Genomic DNA, 22,446 nt, shown 5'->3' with positions numbered 1-22,446 from the left:
CAACAGTGCTATAAAATTGGGCTTGGAAAGATCTTTTATCTTCCAACAAGACAATGATCCTAAGCATACAGCTCTGATTGTTAAGGAGTGGCTACTCTATAATGTCCGAACCCAACTTAAAACACCACCACAATCACCAGATATGAATGTCATCGAACATTTGTGGGATCATCTTGATCGACAGATAAGGAAACATGAGATAAAAACGAAAACTCAGCTGATCAATGCCCTGCAAGAAGAATGGGGCAAAATTGGTCCAGATGTTACCCAAAACTTGGTAAACTCAATGCCATCACGAATGAAAGCCGTCATCCAATCAAAAGGATATCCTACCAAGTATTAATAATACTAATAATTTAGTAGAACCACGAAGAAAGTGAATATTTTTTATTTTTTCGCAACTGCATACTTACTTTTGTGATGTGAAATTTGAATCTTTTTATTTCTATTTTATCTCATCTATCCTAAACAATGTTCAAAATCCTTTCGTTGATAAAAAATGAACGATTACAATTATGCAGTTGAAATAGAGAATGGAAATTTGCAGAAAATAAATATTGTTTTTGTTTTGATTAGAAAAAAGTTTTTTTTAGTAGGCTGTATACTAACTTTTGTGACTCACTGTAAATACAAGCGAATTAATCTCCACCAACCAAAGGCTTCATAGCATTTTATCTTATTGTGCATTGTTCTGTCGGATTGAATAAAGATGATCATCATGTAGCAGTGAAATGCCTATCCCATCCATGGTCTGTTAGGTCTCTAGCTGCACTGAGCGCGAGAACATGCCGATAATCCTATATGGAGCCTGGTAACCTTGAGCCAGCCTGAGCGCTTGAAGGTAGTCTTAATCTTGCGAGTGTAGGGTAAGGTTATGTATTTCTCGAATTATATTGTCTGGTGCGGTGGGGCCAGTTCACTATTTGCCAATGATATCTGCAGTTAATTGTAATTTCTATATCCCGTCTATTCCGCCAATATGTTTTTTCGATTTGAAGAATCGAGCAACTCAAATTGGCCCTATTATTGGCTCGAATCAAAACTCGTCGAAATGTCAATTGACGATAGGTTCATCCAGAGTGTTCATTTGTGTTTACATTTTGCTAGCGTTGCCAATTTTATTTTGTTTCCACCACCTAATTGAGTTCTACAAGATGACGACACGAATGAACTCATGATGAATGTTCATGTTTAACAATTCTCGGTGGTTTGTTTACTTTGTCAGTTGCGTAAGTTCGAGTGCAACGGATGCTCATCTGTTACATTCGAACTCACGTAACTCCCATGTAAACAAACCACCAAGAATTGTCAAACGAAATTTATCCGTGGGGTTATGTCAGTTGGTGTAAAACCTAATGTGGCTACGCCACATCGTTTTTGCGCATGCTGTCCGACTTTGCTACCGCTCAGTCGGACTTAAACTAGGGATATGTCTTAGTAAGCCGGGCAAACTAGTGGATCACAGGTCCGCTTGCTTTCGATGGCGGGTCGACGATAGGGTTCGCAGTACCGACCCTTTTTGGCGAGAACCGGTACTACGGTACTGAAGCCCTCAGTACCGGTAGTACCGGTAAAGTACCGGTACTCGAATATTTTTTTAAAAAAATCAAAAAAAGCTTCAAACTGAAATTGAATGCTCAAACTGATGATCTTATTCTCAGATGATTGATTTGCGCTGATCAAAAACATGTTTATTGTTTTTAATTGCTTCGGAATGGCAAGACTCATTTCACAGAAGATATTTTTCGTATAGGGCACATTCTTTTATTTCGAAATCTAGGCCACTTTCAAATCAATAACTGCTAAATAGTGCGACTTTCGTCGACTTGGACAGATGGTAAATGTATGAATCCCTGTTAACAACAGTAAATCAAAGCGAAAATGGCAGTAAATCCGAGCAGGTTAATCGCATTTCCTCTCTTGCTTTTCTGAAAATTGGTTTCGACCTTTATGTCGTTTGCCTACTATTCTCTAATGCATATCAAGGCTCCTTGCTTTTCTGTAAACTATGAAGTTTTGCTGAATTTTCAGATCACCAATAATTAAAAATCGCCCCATTTGAAGCAGTTCACCAAGTCTAAAACTGTTAGCTACTAAATCGCTGTTCGTTCTTTTATAGATAAGTGAATAATGGAAACCAATCAGAATGTCGCTAATAAAACTTTAACTTATAGAATTATCATGATGATGGCCCCACCTCATTCCCACACAAAGATGATATCTCAACGATTTATCTAGAACGAAAATTAATATAATTAAATGTTATCTTGCAGACCGATATTTTGAACCAGATCCCCCTGTAGAGTTAACATATTTGTCATAAAAAATTGTATAGTACCGAAAATACCGGTACTGGCTTTTGTTCAGTACCGGTATTACGGTACCAAAAATGGGTCGGTATTCCCGGGATTTTCGGTACCGGTATTACCGGTACCACAACCCTAGTCGACGACCACCTCGCCCGGCGGATCCTCGGCGGCATTGCACCGCTTCGGTTCCTAGGCCTCGGTTATGCTAAGCCGCATCGAAATGGTACCTCTTAAATAGAGGTTCTGAAGGGTATCGAATGGTTACTGGAACTCAGTAAAGTTCAACCGGAAATGAGCCGGAGTTCTGGTTGATTCTAATTAGTATTCCGGCTCCAGTGATGCAACCGAATTTAACTAGATTCAGTTTTGTCAATGGAGCCGGAATACGAATTATAACCAGCCAGCATTCCGGCTGAGCTTAACTAGGAAGTTTCCAAAAATTTAATCCAGGAAATAAAATTTTTCTGGCAACGCTCCAGCACCCCATTGCACTCTAACGATTTCGCCACCTGGGAGCCAAGCTATGAAATGAAGTTTATTTACTTTCGACAAGTTTTGATTCGCAATGAAGAATACTTGTCCGCTACAATCTCTGTTCAGATCTTCGGATCTCTTCTCACAGTCCATAAAGAGTAGCCTTTATTAGTATGCAGCTTAAAACTGGAATATTTATTGTGGTTTTAATTTATGGTGTTATCTATAAAGTCGAAGGTGTTCCTGGCATTCAATAGATATATTAAGGATATATTTTGTATATTAAGGCTAACTTACGTATCAAGGTTTTAAGCAATCATGTGATACCAAATTAGCATTAATTTTAGCAATAAAAAATAGATTTAGCAAATTGTTCTAGTTTATATTCCAATCATTAGCATTTATTCACCTTCTATCTGTTTAAAATGACCTGTACGTATTGCCGTGTACAACCCAGTCCTACAAACCAAGGGGTTGGCTACCAAAACAATCCTATTCCGGCTCCTTGCACCAGATCAACGTTACCTTCATCAAACTCCAAGACGGCTACTTTTGCAACCGCATGTTTATAGGTACCGTCATTCGTTCCCACACTCGCCTGCCTCACTCGTCCGTCACTGGATATAATCGGTTATCTTCGTCGGTATACTAGGTCACCTTTCTGCAGCAGCCTAGTCTCCGTGAACCACTTCGTCCGATGATTGATACTTGGAACGTATGCTTTTATCCACCATTTCCACATTTCGTCTGCTAAATTGCATCACGGAAAAAAACTCATGAGGCTGTGCACAACATCTGGCAGCAGGTTCTTCCGTACGGAAACTCCCTGCTTCATAATTGACCAGTATTTTTTGATGGGCGTTAGTTCCGATTTGTTGGGCGGGAGGGGGTTGGGTTCATATCCTTGGGTACAAAAGTGACCCCGTTGGCTTCGTTCCACTCCAGGATATCATTAGAATAGTGGCTCGAAGCTAGATCCGGCCAGAAGACCGTAGGGCTCTCGTGTTGCTTCAACAGAGGAAGCAGACGCTTCTATAGACACTTCTTGAGGTAGAACTGCGCACTCCGTTCGTGACAAGAGCAGATCGCTTGCCAGTTCATGTATTTATTGACAAACTTTTAAAGTTTCTACTTCCTTACTTCCTGCGGAACAACAAACTGGTGCTGGCGGCGAAGAACAGAAACCCCGGAAGCTACCAGAAGTGTCATCATCCATGATGAAATAATGAGGCTCCGTCAGCATCTGGGTGTACAGTTTGCGGGCCCGTAGCTTTCCCGCCGTATTTTGCTATTCGTTACGATTAAGATCCTACGGCACTTTGTATGCATTCAGTCCCTCACGGTCCTTGGCTCTCTGAACGAAAGGCTTGGGCATATTCAACTTTTTGGGCACATCCCTGACCGTAGCTTTAGGATTCCGCTTAAACACTTTCACTAGATGCTTATGATCCTGATCACTAATATAACATCCATTCTGACCGCATTTCATCTTCTGTTCGATGCTCAAAGTTTGATAGTAACACTTAATCACATGACTCACCGACGACTGCACGATTCCGAGTTGTTTTACGATGTCCCGATGAGAGAGTTAAGGATTTTCTAGGTGCTTGCGCAAAATCAATTCGCTATGTTGCTTTTCGGGTGACGTCATTTTTTCCAATTTTCGAAAAACTGACAGCGATAAAAATGTAGTGTAAACAATACACTCTAAACTACTTCCACCCAAATTTTCACGAGAAAACACCCAATGGGCGTTTTTCCGTGATGCAATTTAATATGGGACACCCTTTAGTAGCTGAGAACGCTCGAAGCGCATGTGCAACGTCTGTTGATGGAACTTCCAGGTAAGTATTAACGTGAGTGCAGGCATCAGAGTACCAGCGACCGACTGTTGATCATTTAGTTTCACACGGTGTAGTTTGAAGAATTTCGTCGGTTAATTTTCTCCCGTCGCTTAGAGCGCCCATCACTTATTCCCCCCATCTTAAGGAGACCAGCAGGAGAATAGTACGGCCGATACGGTGTGAGCCTTCGAATTGAATCGCAGTATGCTAGGTCGATGCTTGTTGGTCATACACCAAGCACAATGTTTCTCCGCCCTAACAATGGCGGAACTTCGCCTAGGAATCACGAACCCTGCGTCACTGCGTTATCTTTGGGTAGCAATATAGAAAATCTCAGATCGAAAAACAATAACTCTGTGTCTGCAGATCGTCCCTAGAGACGTAGAACTTCGGAAGAGTCCAACAAGCACGTCATCTTGTGGAGTGGGCTCGATCTCTCTGAAAGTATTCATCGTTCTTTCCAATTCCTGATTTTTAGAAGAGTTTTTATTTTGTCTCCGAATGTTTCACTTTGCGCCATCCGGAACAGAGATTCTTCGGTTCTCGGGTATTCTGTCTGCCGTAGCCCAACTCCTGTTAGCATTTCTGGAAACAAAACGATATAGACAAGCTACAGTTCTGAAGAGGACATTCCATTTCGAAATTTGCTCACGACGGTGAAAGGTGCGGTCAGCACTGTATCGTGGAGGATACAAAACGCCAGTATTTCCATCGTCGTGTTTGTTAGAGTTAACACTTGTTATGGTCACGTTTTCGGTGCTTGGTGAATAAAGTCTTGTGTTTATAAGCAGTGACTTCCAGGCTTCATAGAGGGCGTACATCCCCACATGGTCAAGTAGTCAGCGACGTTTAGTTTTGGCACTATCCATCTCCAAGCTGACAAACTTCACTGGATGTATTTCAAGTGAATGGATTTGTCGAATCGCCTTTACCATTTGTGCTGCTGGTACCGCGACCTGTAACTGCAGTCGCGGTATCGTTAGTTAATTTCATGGAGCAACTTTAGATCGGGCCATTGCTATAGAACAGCGATTCTCAACCTGGGGTCCGCGGACCCTTAGGCGGCCGTGAAGTCGTTGCTGGGGGTCCGCGAAAAGGAAAATCTTTTCCAGACGGATATTGGAACAAGTTTTTTTCATCGTATCAGACTGAAAATAATATATTGACAGCATATAAATCGATGTTAAGCCGTGGGGGTCCGCAACCGCCCAGGGTAATTTGGAAGGGGTCCGCGATGGCCCAAGGCGATTTCGAAGAGGTCCGCGGAGCAAGCAAGGTTGAGAGCCGCTGCTATAGAACATATTACATTTTGATCGACAACTCGCAAAAACCAGCGCACCATACATTTTCATCAGCGTCACAAAACATGTGCAACTGGATCTGGCCGTAATCGTTGGAGTGAACATTCCCAAAATAAGAACGTGACATTCGCACTCGTTCTATGTCAGTTCACTGCCCCTAGTTGGCATAGCAATCATTGTCTATAGGTTCAACTCACTCGCACCAGGTCCGCCAAAGAGCTTGAATAAACATTTTTTTCCAGCACGGTAAATGGATTAAACAAACTCAACGGGTCAAATGGAGACATGCCGACACTTAGGATTTGGCAATTGGTTGGACATATTCCGGCTTCGTCCAGAGCCGGGATCGAGAAAGACCCATTTAATGTCCTAGATAAGACTCAGTACACGTACTCGATATTGTTTACATTATCGCTTGTTTACTCAGTTTTATAAGAACACAACTGGGATAGATATGTTGTCATGGGCAATAAAGCAGCCCCTTGAAGCTGTAGCAAAGATCGTGGAGTGCGCTAAATCAATTGTAATCGAGAAGACAACCCTACGGCTTACCGTGAGAATTGAAGACTACTTGATACCGGGAAGAGTTTCGCAATATCACAAAGTTGACGGTTATCAACGAGTTCTGCACTAAGTTGAATCTTTGGTTGAAATGTCGCATGAGATTTTTTGTGTTCCTGGAAGCTCCGAAAACTCCTTGTTTTATCTCAAATGTCTAAGACCAAGATGTTTACTTGGGAATCTCATCTGTCTATAATTTTTGGGATCAGCAGTAAAAGATGGGGATCATCTGAATCACACTCCTCATTCAAGAGAGCATAATGATTTGTCCTGGTGAGTGGCGTACTCAGAGCGTTTTTAAGGGAATGCTTCAGATTCTTCCAACGCTGTTTGTACGCGTGGCATGGTTATGTGGACTCTCCCGGTTACCCGACACGAGTTTGAAAGAATGGTGTATTGACCCGTCCAGTGTGATTCCCATTCAAAATCTTTGCACGTTGTTGCAAGGAGTCCTTGAAACAACCAACTCCGTGCTTCAGCAGATCCACGCATGACAAACTCAAATCGGTGGTTACACTGTCGATCTCAACTTTGTCAACAGGCATGTAGGCACGGTAGTCCTTCATAAAAGGCTTGTCGACAGTAACAGTAATTTGCTTGCATTAGTCAGAATATCACAATTCTGAGTTTATCTGGGCGAACTTTCGAGATAACTGTCACTTCAGAATTATTCTGCGTCAGTTGTTTCGAAATCTTTAGAATACTTAGCGGATTATCTTTGATCCGAAAGAAGACGGTTTTTAAGAAGAGTTTTTTTATGTGCGTGTCTCGAGCCCAACGCAAAGTAAAAATCCAAAGAAGAGGTAAAAACAAAAGGAAAATATAATAAATTGAAAGACAAGATAAAGGATAGTAATGCAAAATTTTTGACAGCTATCTTCTCTTGAAGTATGAATGGATGCTACCGATTTTGATCAAAGTATGTGTAAAAACCTTTGTCAGCAATAGATCATAAAAGCATCTTTGTTTTGCTCAGATGTGCAAAAAGATGGGTGAATAATGTCTAGGACACAACCGAAATATCATAATGGCACTTGGACTGGTGATTTAGCTCTAATTATCAACAATACAAATTCGACTTTTCCATATCTTTGATTTGCTTTCACCAATGAATTTTTTTACACTTGAAGCGTTAAGCGCGACCCCTTAATTATGTCTGATTGACCTGAAATTTTGCATGGAGACTTTTATCGAGGTGCTAATGCTTTTGGAATGTGTGTGGTTATAAAATTCGATGGTTATGTTCCTTCCATACAAACTATTGGCATCCTAATATACAGTCTGTATTTTACTAGTTTCCAATCATCGGAAGTAAATAGACCGAATGGTTGGTGGAGAAACAAATATTCAAATAAAGTCTTCGAATTGTTGTAGGATAGAAGCGGACTGAATTCCCTAATAAATCGTCAGCTCAATAAATTGATGTACACATCGAGTCTTGCGGAACAATCCTCCATCTGTCGTCTTCAAATACCTAGCGTTATCCTATTTCCCAAAGTCTTCCGAAAAAATGCTCCCTCCGTCACCTTTAAACACCTGAGTTTGAATGATATTATAGACAAATCATCATTGAATTTATATTTAAAATTGTATAAAACTATAGTGTTTTTTGGTGTTTCATATTGATGGCATTGCTTTCCGGTTAAATTGACAAATGACGGTTTCCGGTTAGATTGACAAATGCCGAAAAGGGCGCAAAACTGAGACTCCGTCAAGGGGCGACAGAAGATCACGCTACAGCCCTGCATACACCTCAGGAACGCAGCTGGACTCGAAACGAAACAGCGACTTGAAACGAAACGCAGCAGGACTCGAAACAGTTTATCCTCCTTTCTAATGCGCAGCTGGCGGTACATTTCGCGCGCGTCAACGGCAATGCTTTCCTCCCTAAATTTGCATATCACTGCTGGCAGGGAAGAAATAAGATCGAGAACATTCAAAAAGTTAAAGTTGAGTGACATCTCGTTGACTGTGGCAACTTGGTTCCACACCAACCGGACTTTATCAGGCTTCTTTGGATGAAGCACCACGTTCAACGGTAAGTACCAGACCTTGATCGTCGCGGACCCGTTTATCTTTGTCGAAATGAACTCAGGAAGCAGTTTCATCGACGTAGAGTGGTTCATCTGAGACGCACATTGTCCAGTGTAGCGTGCAGCAGACGGCAATCAGTTCTCTAACTCCACCTACTCGAGACTCCAATGCAATGGGGCGAACAAGTGTTAATTGTCCAAGGCAATAACTATAAGCGGCGCTTCAGTGTCGTAATCGTTGGAAGAAAAACCTCGCAGAAGCAGAAAATGATTCGCCAGATCTTGAAATTTGATGTTCTGTTTAGGCAGCATCAAATTCATTGCCACGAACACTCTTAGCTTGTTTGACCCTCTTGGGGACAAGTCCAATCGTTGAGATTGACCCTCATGCTGCTTCCCATTAGCCGTCAAGTGAACTACCAATAGTTCTGGAACACCGCCGGCTTTCAACTTGTCCGCAATTGTGTTCTCCTGCAATGTTGCTTCGTCCAAGAAAATGATCAAATTTACAGACGACTGTTGCTCCAAAAAGTTGATCGGCTAACCGCTGCCTAATCAGCTTCTTCTCGTTTGCCAGCATATCTTTTTTCTGTACCTTTCGCTTCTCCAAAAATAAGTGCTCCATTTCGGTTCACTTTTCATGGAGGATTTAATTACCTAACCCCCTTTCCCCCACCTGCTTCGTTTCAAAGCCTTCTGCTACAATTCCTTCTGTTGGAGAGAAACGTCCAAACTCGCGGCCCTGATTGATTCTGAACTTGCACCTACAGCCGATTTGTGCCGATCTGCTTCGTAGACACCTACTTACTTGACAACTTCATGTGGATACGATTCAACACTTGCAGCACTAAATAACAGAAGCGGTTGTTACTCCGGCTGGATGTTGTTGGCTCGAATCAAAACTTATCGAAAGTAAACAAAGTTCATTTCATATCGTCAAACTGGCGCCCAGGTGGTGAAATCGTTAGAATGCAACGGGGTGCTGGAGCGCTGCCAGAAAATTTTTATTTCCAGATAAAATTTTACAAAACTTCCCAGTTAAGCTCAGCCGGAATGCTGGCTGGTTCTAATTCGTATTCCGGCTCTGGTGACACAACCGATTCTAGTTTAAATGTTTAAGGGATACCATTTCGATGCGGCTTAACCGCATAACCGAGGCCTAGGAACCGAAGCGGCGCAAAGCCGCTGAGGATCCGCCGGGCGAGGTGGCCACCGACCCGCCGTCGGAAGCAAGCGAACCTGTGATCCACTCGTTTGCCCGGCTTACTCAAACATAGGGGCTATCCTTAATTTAAGTCCGCACGGACAGAACAGCACGCGCAAAAGCGATGCCACATTGGTTGGTGGACACAAAATAAAATTCACAACGCTAGCAAAATGTAAACACAAATGAACACTCCGGATAAACCTATCGTCAATTGACATTTCGACGAGTTTTGATTCGAGCCAATAATATGGGCCCGTTACTCCTGCACTGCAAAAATAGGAAAATATGAATCGCAGCGGTCACACTGGACCAAATCGTCAGCAGAATCGCAATGGATGTAGTTCCGGCCAAAAGACTCAGAAAGACTAACAGGAAATTAAAGAATGCCAATGACATACTTAGGGTTTGAATACAAAATTAGATGAAAGTATCGAATACGACTGTACAAACTCTTAACCCTTCCACGCCCAACTCTTTTCTAGTGCATGTAGGGTAGTATTTTTCCTTGAAAACGGTTGAGTCAAGAAACACGAAAAGCCTTTTTTCATAAAGATAGGTGCTTCTCTCGCAGTGCTAGAAGCTGCTCAATTTTTAACTTCCAATGCTCAATACAATTCTAGAATATTTACAATAGCCAGCATGTAAACTATACTAAATACATGTATCAAGAGCTCTAAATTTATCCGATAAACACATAAAATTTGGTAGTAGATTTATTTTGCTGCCAAAGTTTCGTGTTTGCCCTTTCTTTTCCTCAAAAGCACAATTTCATTTCACGTTCTGGTTGACAGTAGCAAAAGGAAAATGTTGCCATTTCGAACAGAAAACTTCACCTCTTTGTGCAAGGGTCATTTTACAATGTTGCTTTGCAAGACAAACAAGAAAAAAGAACTCAGTTGATAGTTCATATCGTGCGCGGTTATTTAAAGTTCCATCCGGTGACCTGATCGATAATCGTCATCATACTGGTAGGCTTTGAAGTCAACTTGGCCAATGTACTACCCTTCTTCGCCATGGTAACAGTCAAACTCAATGCGCGATTATTCCACATATGAATAATTTAATATATTATTCCAAACTTCATAAGTGCTCATACTGTGCGAAGAACATGGCAAACTTTTACGATCATGATTTCCCGATTCGCTCGCGCTTTGTCCCACCTATCCGTTCTGCCGGGAGCGCGATCGGATTGAGTGGGAATACTCAACACACACACAAACACGCCATATCAGTAAACCAAATGTTTGCATTTCGACGATCGGTTTCGGTTGTAGCTTGGTTGGAATAAATGAACATTATGGTGGTTTTTAATATGCAGGGGCATTTCGCGAGAGGCCAAATCCCCAACCGTCCGCCGCACCGTTCCGTCCATGCCAACCGTCGAAGATGACGATGATGATGATGTTGATGATGATACGTGGTGATATCGCAGCAGTTCTTCGACCACTGGAAGACACGTCCGCACCTTCGAAAAGGGTCCTGAGCGGTCCGAAGCAGTGATTCTTGAATTTGCATTAATTCGTGGCATATAAACGATCTGCATTTCTGGTAATGTGCTGTAAATACGGTGAGGCGTGCGACTGAGCGCAGTGGGGCCCATGAATGGTGATGTACCAAAATAAAATCGATCAGGGAGCAAGTTTCGGGAGGTCCAATGTGATGAAAGATACTTTTCTGTACAATTAAGTGCTGGGAGTCAAGAGTATTGGTTTTGACAGGTTCGACCTGCAAATTCGTTGACTTTTCAGATCAATATAGGCAGCATGTGATAAGTTCGATTGTAGCACTTTGAAAGCAGTGTATTTTTTGTCCAAAAAGTGGTAAAATACGGAAAATATGAAACTAAATTTCAAGAGTCAATTAAACAGATAAAAGATGGGAAAGGGACATCAATATTTGCAATTATTCAGGCAACGCTCTTCTAGACTTAATTGCTTGCTCTATGGTTAGGTGAATTGCTAATTCACCTAACCATAGAGAACAAATAACTTTTTTTTTTTCTATTTTAAAAACTTGCGGAAGCTGCAGAAGTTTTCATCAGTGTTGTGACATGTGTACACTACATCATCGCTGTTGTGTTATTTTATAACAAACGCCATGTTGGGGTGAACTGAGTTAGATATGCCACATTACTTGTTTAAAAAATCTCTACAAAGGGCCGTTTTAAGAATTTTGACATTCTGCTTGGTTAATGAGATATAGCGAGAAACGTGCTGAGAGTTTTTCAATTTTGTGCTTGAAATGACTGTGTCTGGAGAGTGAAGCAAGTTATCTTGATGTATACAATGTTTTTATGTGTAAAACTATCTGATAAACACAATGGCATAATCATTTACAAAATAAAAATACACGGATTGTTTATAGACCAAATAAAGCCAAAAATATGAGTAAAAGTTAATAATTGATGATTTCTATAGAAAATTTTCCATAGACGATTATGACACGCCATACAATTTTTTTCATCAATACACACCTATGACACGTGTGAGTGCGACTTTTGTTTACATTTTTTGTAAAAACTCGCAACATAGTCAACCGATCTTCGCAATATTTGAGAGATTAAGTCAGAATAGATGAAAGCATCAATTGTCTTTCTTGGATAGTTTAACTTTAAAAATAATCCGTTTTCTCGAAAAGTGCTAAATGGCGCTTGTCATAAGATAGCACAACAGCGACGACATGTAATCAATGCTCATACCTTTGCTGGTCATCGAACTAATTTATATGTATGAATCAGATCCACGATTTAAAGTGGCGAGATAAACTAAAGTGTCGCATTACATAGGTATTGGCCAAAGGTGCATTCCGCACAATTTAGCTTCCAACTCACGAGCTCTATAAGCTCTTCCTTTCTAATCTTCGCGTTCTATCGTACAATGCCTTTCTACTTCAAGTGTCTCCCGTAGGTCGATTATAATTAAATGTATTTTAATAAAGACATTATCTTTTTAACCGTCGAAGTGTGTTGTGATGAGTATATATCACAGCCCAAATTGAAACGTTACAATGCTTAATTCCCGCGGGTGCCGATGTTTCTCAGACTCGTCAAGCCAAGCCATCCGGAGTCAAAAATCAAGTGAAAAATCACTGAATTAATTGTAACCAACAAAACATAGCTGTCATGCACAAGCACAAAGTGATTTGAAAATACGACTAATGTTGTTTACTTTGTTACACTAAAGCGCATATTCACCGTCACCCAGAGTAGGGCAGTATCAAGTGCGTAAACTAGGGTTTCCAAGTGGTCAAAGTTTTCTACGCAGAAGTTAACGACGAAGATCATCTATTAGTCGGTCCCTTCCAATTTGTCTAAACTCTGGGAATGTTCTCGACCGACAAACTCTACTGAGAAAGGCAGCTATCGAAGTCGGTCAAGAAGAAATTTGTTTGCCATCGGACCCGTTTCTGAGCATGCGTTGGGTACACGATGTGCTACAAACTAGCCTCACAAAAGCTGGCAAATGATGTAAAGTTTGAGGTATTGCCTTATCCTAACCTTAATACAGCAGAAGCGGCTATCTATAACCCCGACACTATCAACATGAGTAAAGCTGATTTATTAAAGTTACTGCAAGACCAAGACATAGTGCGACAAATTGGTAGCGAACCAAGAAACCCACTTTGTGCTACAACAGCGGGCGCTTCGAAGACAACTGGCAATCGTGCCCAAATCCAGCCTCAACCTTCCTCAATTGTAGCCAAGCTCACGAGTTTAACAAAGGCTACGAACGCCAAAGAAATCGAGCAGCCCCATTCAGACATACGAATATGCACTTTCGCTTCGCTGCAGCATCAAAGCTAGCTCTCACTGTTCAGGTTCAGCTCCTCAAGCTCCCTCAGCATGTTCAGCAAACAGATTAGTTGAGATACAACAACAAAATGCACGAAGATCGAGTTTACCAATCACTAGCTCCAGAACAACAATGCAGTCAACTCTAAACAAGCCAGCACCTTCAATAACTCGAAGGAGAAATGAAACCTTCCATATTAACCCTGACCTAGGATGTTCCAGGTAAGACCGATGCTCTCGCAGGGAGCTCACTCCCAGGCAGAAACCGAAAATTACCAACTGCCCTTCTCTTCTTACAGTCAAATTATCAACTCATCCGAATAACAGTCCATCAACAACTACCTAGGTAAAATCCTACCCGAACGCTCACCCAACGAGCTGAGCATAATCGCGCTAGATCTCGATAACCTCTCACGAATATCATGCTAAATAATAAGATACTGTTCAAACTCAGAAAGCTCCCTTAGCAATCTCCCCACAAGTTTTGATGGGAACCGTCGTTGGACAGGGGCAAATCGTATCTACGGGGCACGACGTGCTATCCGCATAATCCGCAGCAAACAACTGGCGACAGTAAGTCAAGCCCATCGTTAGGGAGGACCGAATAACTCTCTCACTACAGTGGAGTACGAACGGATTCAGAGGCGGTTTAAACGACCTAAAGCTGCTGATCGCTCAGTTCAAGTCGATCTTTCTCCCCTGCAATAAACACACAAACGGAACAGTACCCACCCTGACCCGAATTGAAAAGAACAACCGTAGATCATCTACTGAGAGAGCATAGAGCACACAGCCGTAATGCTAGAAAAGTCACCAGAATGGCCATCAAAAAGCAAAAGAGACCAGCTGGAATACCTTGCTCGAGGACCTCACACCTAAATAGACTACTTACAAATTACCTAGGACGGCGAATGAACTTAGAGGCAAGAGAAGGCAAGTGGGCTTCTCATTTGTTTTCGACGGGGACTCTACGGCTCAATGATTGTAAACCACAAGAAGACCGTTTTTGGAGCTTCGTGTCGGAGATGTACTTTCCGGCACTGCTCACATCCTTCCTAAACTCCGCTAGCGAATGACGGATATCAATAGTAGCATGTCTGTAATAATATACGTACATGGAACTATTGAGAACTAGAGCTACAGGTCCAAAGCCCTGGTAAAGGAGGATGGTTGTGATGATCTGGGCCGCGGTCACCACGTAAAGCAAGATAGGTCATAACCCCAATTCCAAGGCGTGAAGCGACCCGTGCCGAGGGATGAGTGATCGAGGGGGTGAAAAAGATGCTCGATCGTTAACGGAGCCTGTGGGGTACCTGGGCAACCCCCACAGTAAGCGTCCCTTACCACGTTACTGCGGAGCTCTGGCGTGGCGGACATTTATTCTCGCGCAACTCGTCGGTACTAAAATGGAGATGAACAAAAATAAAAACAACAATAAACAAACGGAGGTGCCAAACCCCTTTGCTAGAGGTGGTTTGGCGAGGTCACCCCCCCGTGGGGAGAGTAGTAGAGCGATGAGTGCTGCATCTGAAAGCACCAGTGACTCCCCAGCAGTGGTAGAAAATAGCCCTACCAACGCGCTGGACGGGCCACTATCCGCGATGCGCAAAGTGGTGGAGCAGCTCGATTCAATAATCGAGTTAACTAGCGCAAAGCAAAATATAAACAAGGAGCTGAAGCAGAGCCTGCTGGTGCTCCGGAAAGCTGTTCGTGTCGCAAGACAGGAACAGCAGGCTTACGCCAAGAGGGTGGAATGTCGGGAGAAGTCCGACAGAGGAACCCAGACAGTGGCCTCCAAGAGGGAGGGAAGAGAGACGGTCGACATAGGTACCCAGACAGTGGCCTTCACCGTCTATGGAGCAGCCATGTCGCTCGAAGCGGCGGCTGAGTTCCCCCCGAAGGGTAAAGGCAAGGGCAATCGCAAGACGGCGTCGAACGCGAAGCGCCCTAAGAAGTCACCAGGCGAGGGTGCAAAAACCGACACCATACGGCGTGCAACCGTCAAGGCCAAACGCCGTTTGGTCGAGGTAAGCGGTACCGCGGCCCGCGAGGAAGGCCAAGGAGAGAGGCGAGGTCTTGTGGTTAAAAACCGACATGGACAAATACGCCGACGTCCTAAAGTCGATGCGGGCGGCCAAAAGCCTCTCGGCCCTTGGGCAAGACGTGCGTAGCGTGAGACGCACCAACACAGAAGAAATGCTTCTGGTGCTGAAGCGAGGCGCACAATCTAGTGCAGTGTACAAGGCCTTGACCCAAGAGGTCCTTGGTGAAGGTGCCCAGGTCAGGTCGCTAGAGGCGGAAATGACTCTCCAGTGCAAGCATCTGGACAAGTTCACGACCGCAGACGATGACGTCGCAGCCGACAAGGAGCAATGCGACGTGACAATCGAGCGGGCCTCTGTGCGTTTTAGAGGGGGACCCTCCGGCACCCAAGTAGCCTACCTCAGGCTACTGAAGACGGATGCCAAAAAGGTAACCGAGAAAGGTAAACTGAAGAACGGCTGGTCGGTATGCCCAATTAGCATACCCCAGCCGCCTTCAGTAGATAGGTGCTATCGGTGCCTTGAGTCTGGCCATAAATCCTACGAGTGTAAGGGCATAGACAGGAGCAAACTATGTCGTCGCTGCGGCGAGGAGGGGCATAAGGACAGGGTTGCACTAAGGCGCACAAGTGCCTTATCTGCACCGCTAAGAAGCAAGCCCGTAACCATGCTATGGGCGGACCTTCGTGTCCCTTCGGTGAGGCAAATAAGAAGAAACCGTGAACGTTACACAGCTAAATCTTAACCATTGTGCAGCAGCCCAACAGCTGCTGTGGCAGTGGTCTCGGAGTCGAGGACAGATGTCGCTATCCTATCAGACCCGTACAACATCCCTGTCGGCAACGGCAATTGGGTGTCGGACGGGTCTGGAATGGTGGCAATCTGTACAACGGGACGGTTCCCGGTTCAAGAGGTAATACACTCCTCCGCCGAGGGTGTTGCGATTGCCAAGATCAATGGTGTGTTCTATTGCAGCTGCTACGCTACACCAAGGTGGCCCATAGAACAGTTCAACCAGATGATCGACAGGCTCTCGTCAGACCTAGTGGGCCGGAAACTGGTTGTCATAGCGGGAGACTTTGACGCTTGGGCAGTGGAGTGGGGCAGCCGCTGTACAAATAGCAGGGGCCAAGCGCTAATGGAGGCGAGGCATTCGATACTGTGCGTTAGTGACACTTGACGTGAAGAACGCATTCAACAGCGCAAGCTGGGATGCCATCGCGCTCTCGTTACACCGGCTTAACCTACCGGTGGGTCTATACCGGATCCTGGAAAGTTACTTCCAGAACCGCGTACTGCTATACGAGACCGATGCCGGTCAGAAAAGGGTTCCGATTACCGCCGGAGTCCCGCAGTGCTCGATCCTAGGCCCGGTGCTATGGAACCTCATGTATGACGGGGTTCTGAAACTGAAGTTCCCTCCTGGGGTCAAGATCGTCGGCTTTGCCGACGACGTAACCTTGGAGGTCTACGGGGAGTCAATCCCTGAGGTAGAACTAACCGCAGAACACGCGATCAACACGGTGGAGGAATGGATGAGCGCGAGAGGCCTGGAGCTCGCTCATCATAAGACGGAGGTAGTTATCGTCAACAACCGCAAGTCGGCACAACATGCAGTTATCCATGTGGGAGAAGTCGCGATCACTTCACAGCTGAGTCTGAAGTCTCTCGGAGTCATTATAGACGACAAGCTGACCTTCGGCAGCCACGTCGACTCTACATGCAAGAGAGCGTCGACTGCTGTTGCGGTTCTATCTAGGATGATGTCCAACAGCTCAAAGGTGTGCGCCAGTAGACGTAGGTTACTGGCAGGCGTTGCCGTATCTATCCTCAGGTACGGCGGCCCGTCATGGTCAAGAGCACTGAGGGTAACCAGTTACCTACAGAAACTGGAGAGCACCTACCGCGTGATGTGCCTCAGAGTGATATCTGCCAACCCGAGCAAATATTCATGGGTTCAAAAACCACATAGCCCCTTGAAAAGACCTTAAACATGTTCCGTGCCAAAATTCACAACCATCAAGACACCATAAAATGGCCTCAATAACCCATAAATACACCAACATATGGTATTTTATATGGGATCTACCGGACCATGGTGATGGTGTTTTCATGGGTTGAACCCATTTCAAACACCCATGTCAACCCCCATGAGCATGGGTGAATTATGGGCTTTTCGTTTGTTGCTCGGGTACCGCACGGTATCACACGATGCATCCTGCGTGATAGCGAGCATGATGCCAGTCGGGCTGGTCATTCGGGAAGATGAGGAGTGTTTCGAGTTACGTGGAAATAGAGGAGCCCGCGAGCGCACCAGGGTGACCACGGTCGCCAGATGGCAGCGTTAATGGGATAACTCCTCGAAAGGTAGGTGGACCCACCGGCTGATACCTAACATATCGAGCTGGGTGGGAAGACCCCATGAAGAAGTTCACTTCCACCTGACACAATTCCTGTCAGGCCATGGCTGTTTCCGACAGTACCTCCACAGGTTCGGGCACGCGGAGGTCCCAGCCTGCCCGGACTACCCAGGTGTAGACGAAACTGCCGAACACATACTTTTCGTATGTCCTCGGTTCGACGTCGAAAGAAGAGCAATGCTTGACGTCTGTGGCTGGGACACAACCCCTGATACCCTTATTCAGCAGATGTGTCAATCGGTGGAGAAGTGGAACGCAGTCTCGACTGCTACCACCCAGATTGCCTGTAGGCTACAGATAATCTGGCGAACCGAGCAACAGACGACGGGCACGGCTAACTAGTGATTAGTTAGTTGGAGCGAAAAAGGCCGAGCGCAAAAAAGGGAGTGAATGGTCTGTTCATGCTGAGGCAGGTTTGGCGCAGCGACTGGCAACCGCGTAAGGGGTAAGCCCAACCACCCCGAAGCAAGGCAGAAGAGCGAGTGTATAGGCGTATAAGTGGACTGCCTCATGCCAAGATGGGAGGGTCGTAGCGTAGTATGTTGGGACTTAGCTATCGATGTCTCGTGGCGTGGCAGAGGAGTGAAAGGGTGAGCATCCAAGTCAGTCTCACACGGTATGTTAAGAGTGAGCACAAAAGTCAGCCTCACAGGTATGGTAGAGGCTAGCACAAAAGTCAGCCTAGCAAGGAATGAAAAAGGTGAGCACACAAGTCAGCCTCGCATGGTATGTCAGAAGTGGGGCCAGGGGGAGTGACAAAGGTACAATAGAGTGGCACGATTGAGAGTGAATCAGGTGATAGGGTGAGCACCCAAGTCAGCCTCACATGGTATGGGTGGGGCGAGCACAAAAGTAAGCCTAGTAAGGAATGAGTAAGGTGAGCACACAAGTCAGCCTCGCAGGGAACGTAAAAGGTGAGCACAAAAGTCAGCCTCATGTGGGAGTGTTTGAGAGTGAATCAAAGTGCGATTGAGAGAGCACCCAAGTAAGCCTCATACAGGACGTATGAACGTGTGAGTGAGAGTGAATGAGTACATTTAGTACAGCCATCCCCCCAGAAGTAATACCGAGAGGTAGTTCCTGTGGGGAACGATGGCGGAGCCCAATGGAGTTTAGTCGGTATTAATGGCAGCGTCACCATTCGAGCCCGACACGCCCCCAGTACACCCCGTGTGGTAGCTTGGACACCTACCAATAGCACGTGTACTGGGCTAGGACGTAAACGTCTTCTCCGTTGTAAAAAAAACCTAGAAAGCCTCGCAACAAGTTTTAGTGGGAGCCGTCATTGGACGGGGACAAATCGGGTCTCCGGAGCACGCCTCATCATCCACTACAAACCACTAGCGACAGTAACTCAAGCCAATCGCTAGGGAAGGCCGAATAACTCTCTAACTACAGTGGAGTACCAACGGACTCAGAGTCGGTTTAAAGGACCTACAGCTACAAACATAGAATCATTTCACTACCTACTGGAACTAGGGTTGTGGTACCGGTAATACCGGTACCGAAAATCCCGGGAATACCGACCCATTTTTGGTACCGTAATACCGGTACTGAACAAAAGCCAGTACCGGTATTTTCGGTACTATACAATTTTTTATGACAAATATGTTAACTCTACAGGGGGATCTGGTTCAAAATATCGGTCTGCAAGATAACATTTAATTATATTAATTTTCGTTCTAGATAAATCGTTGAGATATCATCTTTGTGTGGGAATGAGGTGGGGCCATCATCATGATAATTCTATAAGTTAAAGTTTTATTAGCGACATTCTGATTGGTTTCCATTATTCACTTATCTATAAAAGAACGAACAGCGATTTAGTAGCTAACAGTTTTAGACTTGGTGAACTGCTTCAAATGGGGCGATTTTTAATTATTGGTGATCTGAAAATTCAGCAAAACTTCATAGTTTACAGAAAAGCAAGGAGCCTTGATATGCATTAGAGAATAGTAGGCAAACGACATAAAGGTCGAAACCAATTTTCAGAAAAGCAAGAGAGGAAATGCGATTAACCTGCTCGGATTTACTGCCATTTTCGCTTTGATTTACTGTTGTTAACAGGGATTCATACATTTACCATCTGTCCAAGTCGACGAAAGTCGCACTATTTAGCAGTTATTGATTTGAAAGTGGCCTAGATTTCGAAATAAAAGAATGTGCCCTATACGAAAAATATCTTCTGTGAAATGAGTCTTGCCATTCCGAAGCAATTAAAAACAATAAACATGTTTTTGATCAGCGCAAATCAATCATCTGAGAATAAGATCATCAGTTTGAGCATTCAATTTCAGTTTGAAGCTTTTTTTGATTTTTTTAAAAAAATATTCGAGTACCGGTACTTTACCGGTACTACCGGTACTGAGGGCTTCAGTACCGTAGTACCGGTTCTCGCCAAAAAGGGTCGGTACTGCGAACCCTAACTGGAACCAATTCGGAATAAATTTTTCACGGAGAAAATATGTGTTTTAGATAAGATGTGCAATGAAATAAAAAAAGATGATATAGATTCAACCCTGTTTCTGCTAGAAACTCAATTGAAACATCACACGATGTGTCGATGATTTTCTTACGACTGGAACTGACTAAACAAAAAAGTGCAGTTAGCTACCTAGTTGGGCTAACTGCCAAGGAGCGTAACCTCACCGAAATCAGTAGCACGCTGAGTGAAACAGACGAACACGATTCGGAAAGGCCATGAGATAACCAGACCAGAGAAACATAGTTCACCCACAGAAAAATAGATATATAACTCCGAACATCAGTTCTCGACTGTAATACTACGTTCACACTACGATTTAAAGCGTGTTTTAGCGCTATCTTGGTGACGTTTTTCTAGTTGCGAATTATTATAACATGTTTTCACTCTGTAGTGTGAACATAGTATAACTTAACATTATTAGATGCAATTTGCTCTACAATAATATATACTTAAACAAACGAATATGTAAGATTAAGGAACCAAACTATTGGTACTGCTAGTTGCACTTGCAAGATGATCGTTTGATCAACAGATTAATCCCATCGTGATTATACTCTAATTTCCTGGCGATTTATACAATTTTGGTAGCATATCCAAACACATAACAGAACGCAACAAGCTTGCATATTTTGGTGACGGACATTCGACGTGTTATATCCGTATGTCAGTGGTTCTCCCAACCGACAGTGAGTGTCTTACCTTAGTCAGCGAAGCACTGAAACCAGCTTGACATGATCCTTGCCGATGATAACCCCAGAACACTGGAAATAAAGAAACAGACGCGAAAAAAGAGAGATATAAATGAAATGCATAAACAGATTCCACCGTGTGAGAGAAGAAGTTAAATTGAAACATATGTTTGAAAATCTCTAGCCGCCACTTTACGGTGAATTTAACGACATCTGAGCCGGATGTTTATGTGTTTCACGGAACGAAGGGAGGAAGCTACATATCGTCAGTTTGTTGGAGTTGGCAGGAATGCCGATTGCGCCTACTACTCGGAAAGGCGCGCACACAGTTCGGCCCACATGGTCCTACCTATGGCTTTGGTATAAAGTGTAACATTGTTTTACTTTTTGTGTGGTACCCCAGATAGGAACAAATTGCTATAACTTACAAGCAACTTTGTTTCGGTTTTAACAGCGCTTGTTCTTTGTAAGCAAGCTCGAAAAACTTCTTGACGCGACGTAAAATTCATCATTGCTCGTAAAATAGATGTTGTTTTTTTATTAATCGGCAAAGGCGGCGCTTGGAACTGGACAATCTCAAATGCAGAAGCTAGCTACCAGTTGAAATTTAAGATGCAATATGGCTAGTATGCATAGTGTGAAGTTGAGATCATAAAAGATGCCATCATGTCTCTTGGCCGGTCATTAAAAGTTCATATTGCGCAAGTAGCGTTCTGATATATGAAAGGACCGAGTATCGCTGCATTTAGGTTTGCTGGAGCTCTCCCTAAATGGTTTGACCAGACTTTTATGATTATAAAGCGAAGAAAATCATGCTGCTTAATTTTAACATTTTCCCAAAGCCCCTTGAGACAGTCCGAATTTTACAATGTGAGTTTACACAATTTGCTCACTTTAGTCTTTTCTGCAACAAAACGCACAACTTCGAAATTCACATCCATCCTCAATGTGGGCCCCGGAAGCCCCGTGTGCCCATGCGTAAAGACGGCTGTCAGCTGCAATTATTTCCAAGTAGATACTCTTATTTTCGATTTGAATATTTGTGTCGAACCAAAGATTACAACTATGGTTTACTTTTGTCGAAAAACAACGTATAATTTGAACTATAATATTAAATATCGTTCTCTAATTTTGTAGCCTCTGCTGACGGTAAGTGATTTTTAAATTTTTAATGTGACACCTAGCCCTAGACAGTTTAAATTGCACTTTTATACGATTTATAAATTTTCACACCTATCGGCGTCTTTAAGGGTCAGCAATCTTATTAAATGAAGTGGCTCGTAATGCAATT

At 43.8% G+C, this 22,446-nt stretch overlaps 1 protein-coding gene across 7 annotated transcripts in view; it reads right to left on the bottom strand.

The window, feature by feature from the left end:
- The window catches only part of LOC131678631 (integrin alpha-PS2), a 207,549-nt gene that overhangs the window by 49,249 nt on the left and 135,854 nt on the right, over positions 1-22,446 (bottom strand). For all 7 annotated transcript variants that reach the window (XM_058958873.1, XM_058958877.1, XM_058958886.1 and 4 more), the window contains one exon: positions 21,166-21,227. In XM_058958873.1, coding sequence (XP_058814856.1) covers positions 21,166-21,227 — 62 coding nt within the window. The remainder of the gene's footprint in view (positions 1-21,165; positions 21,228-22,446) is intronic.

Source organism: Topomyia yanbarensis, chromosome 1 (assembly GCF_030247195.1).
Source record: "Topomyia yanbarensis strain Yona2022 chromosome 1, ASM3024719v1, whole genome shotgun sequence".
Classification (NCBI taxonomy): Eukaryota; Metazoa; Arthropoda; class Insecta; order Diptera; family Culicidae; genus Topomyia; species Topomyia yanbarensis.
Note: the sequence above shows the minus strand (reverse complement) of the source record. Positions and strands in the feature narration are given on the sequence as shown.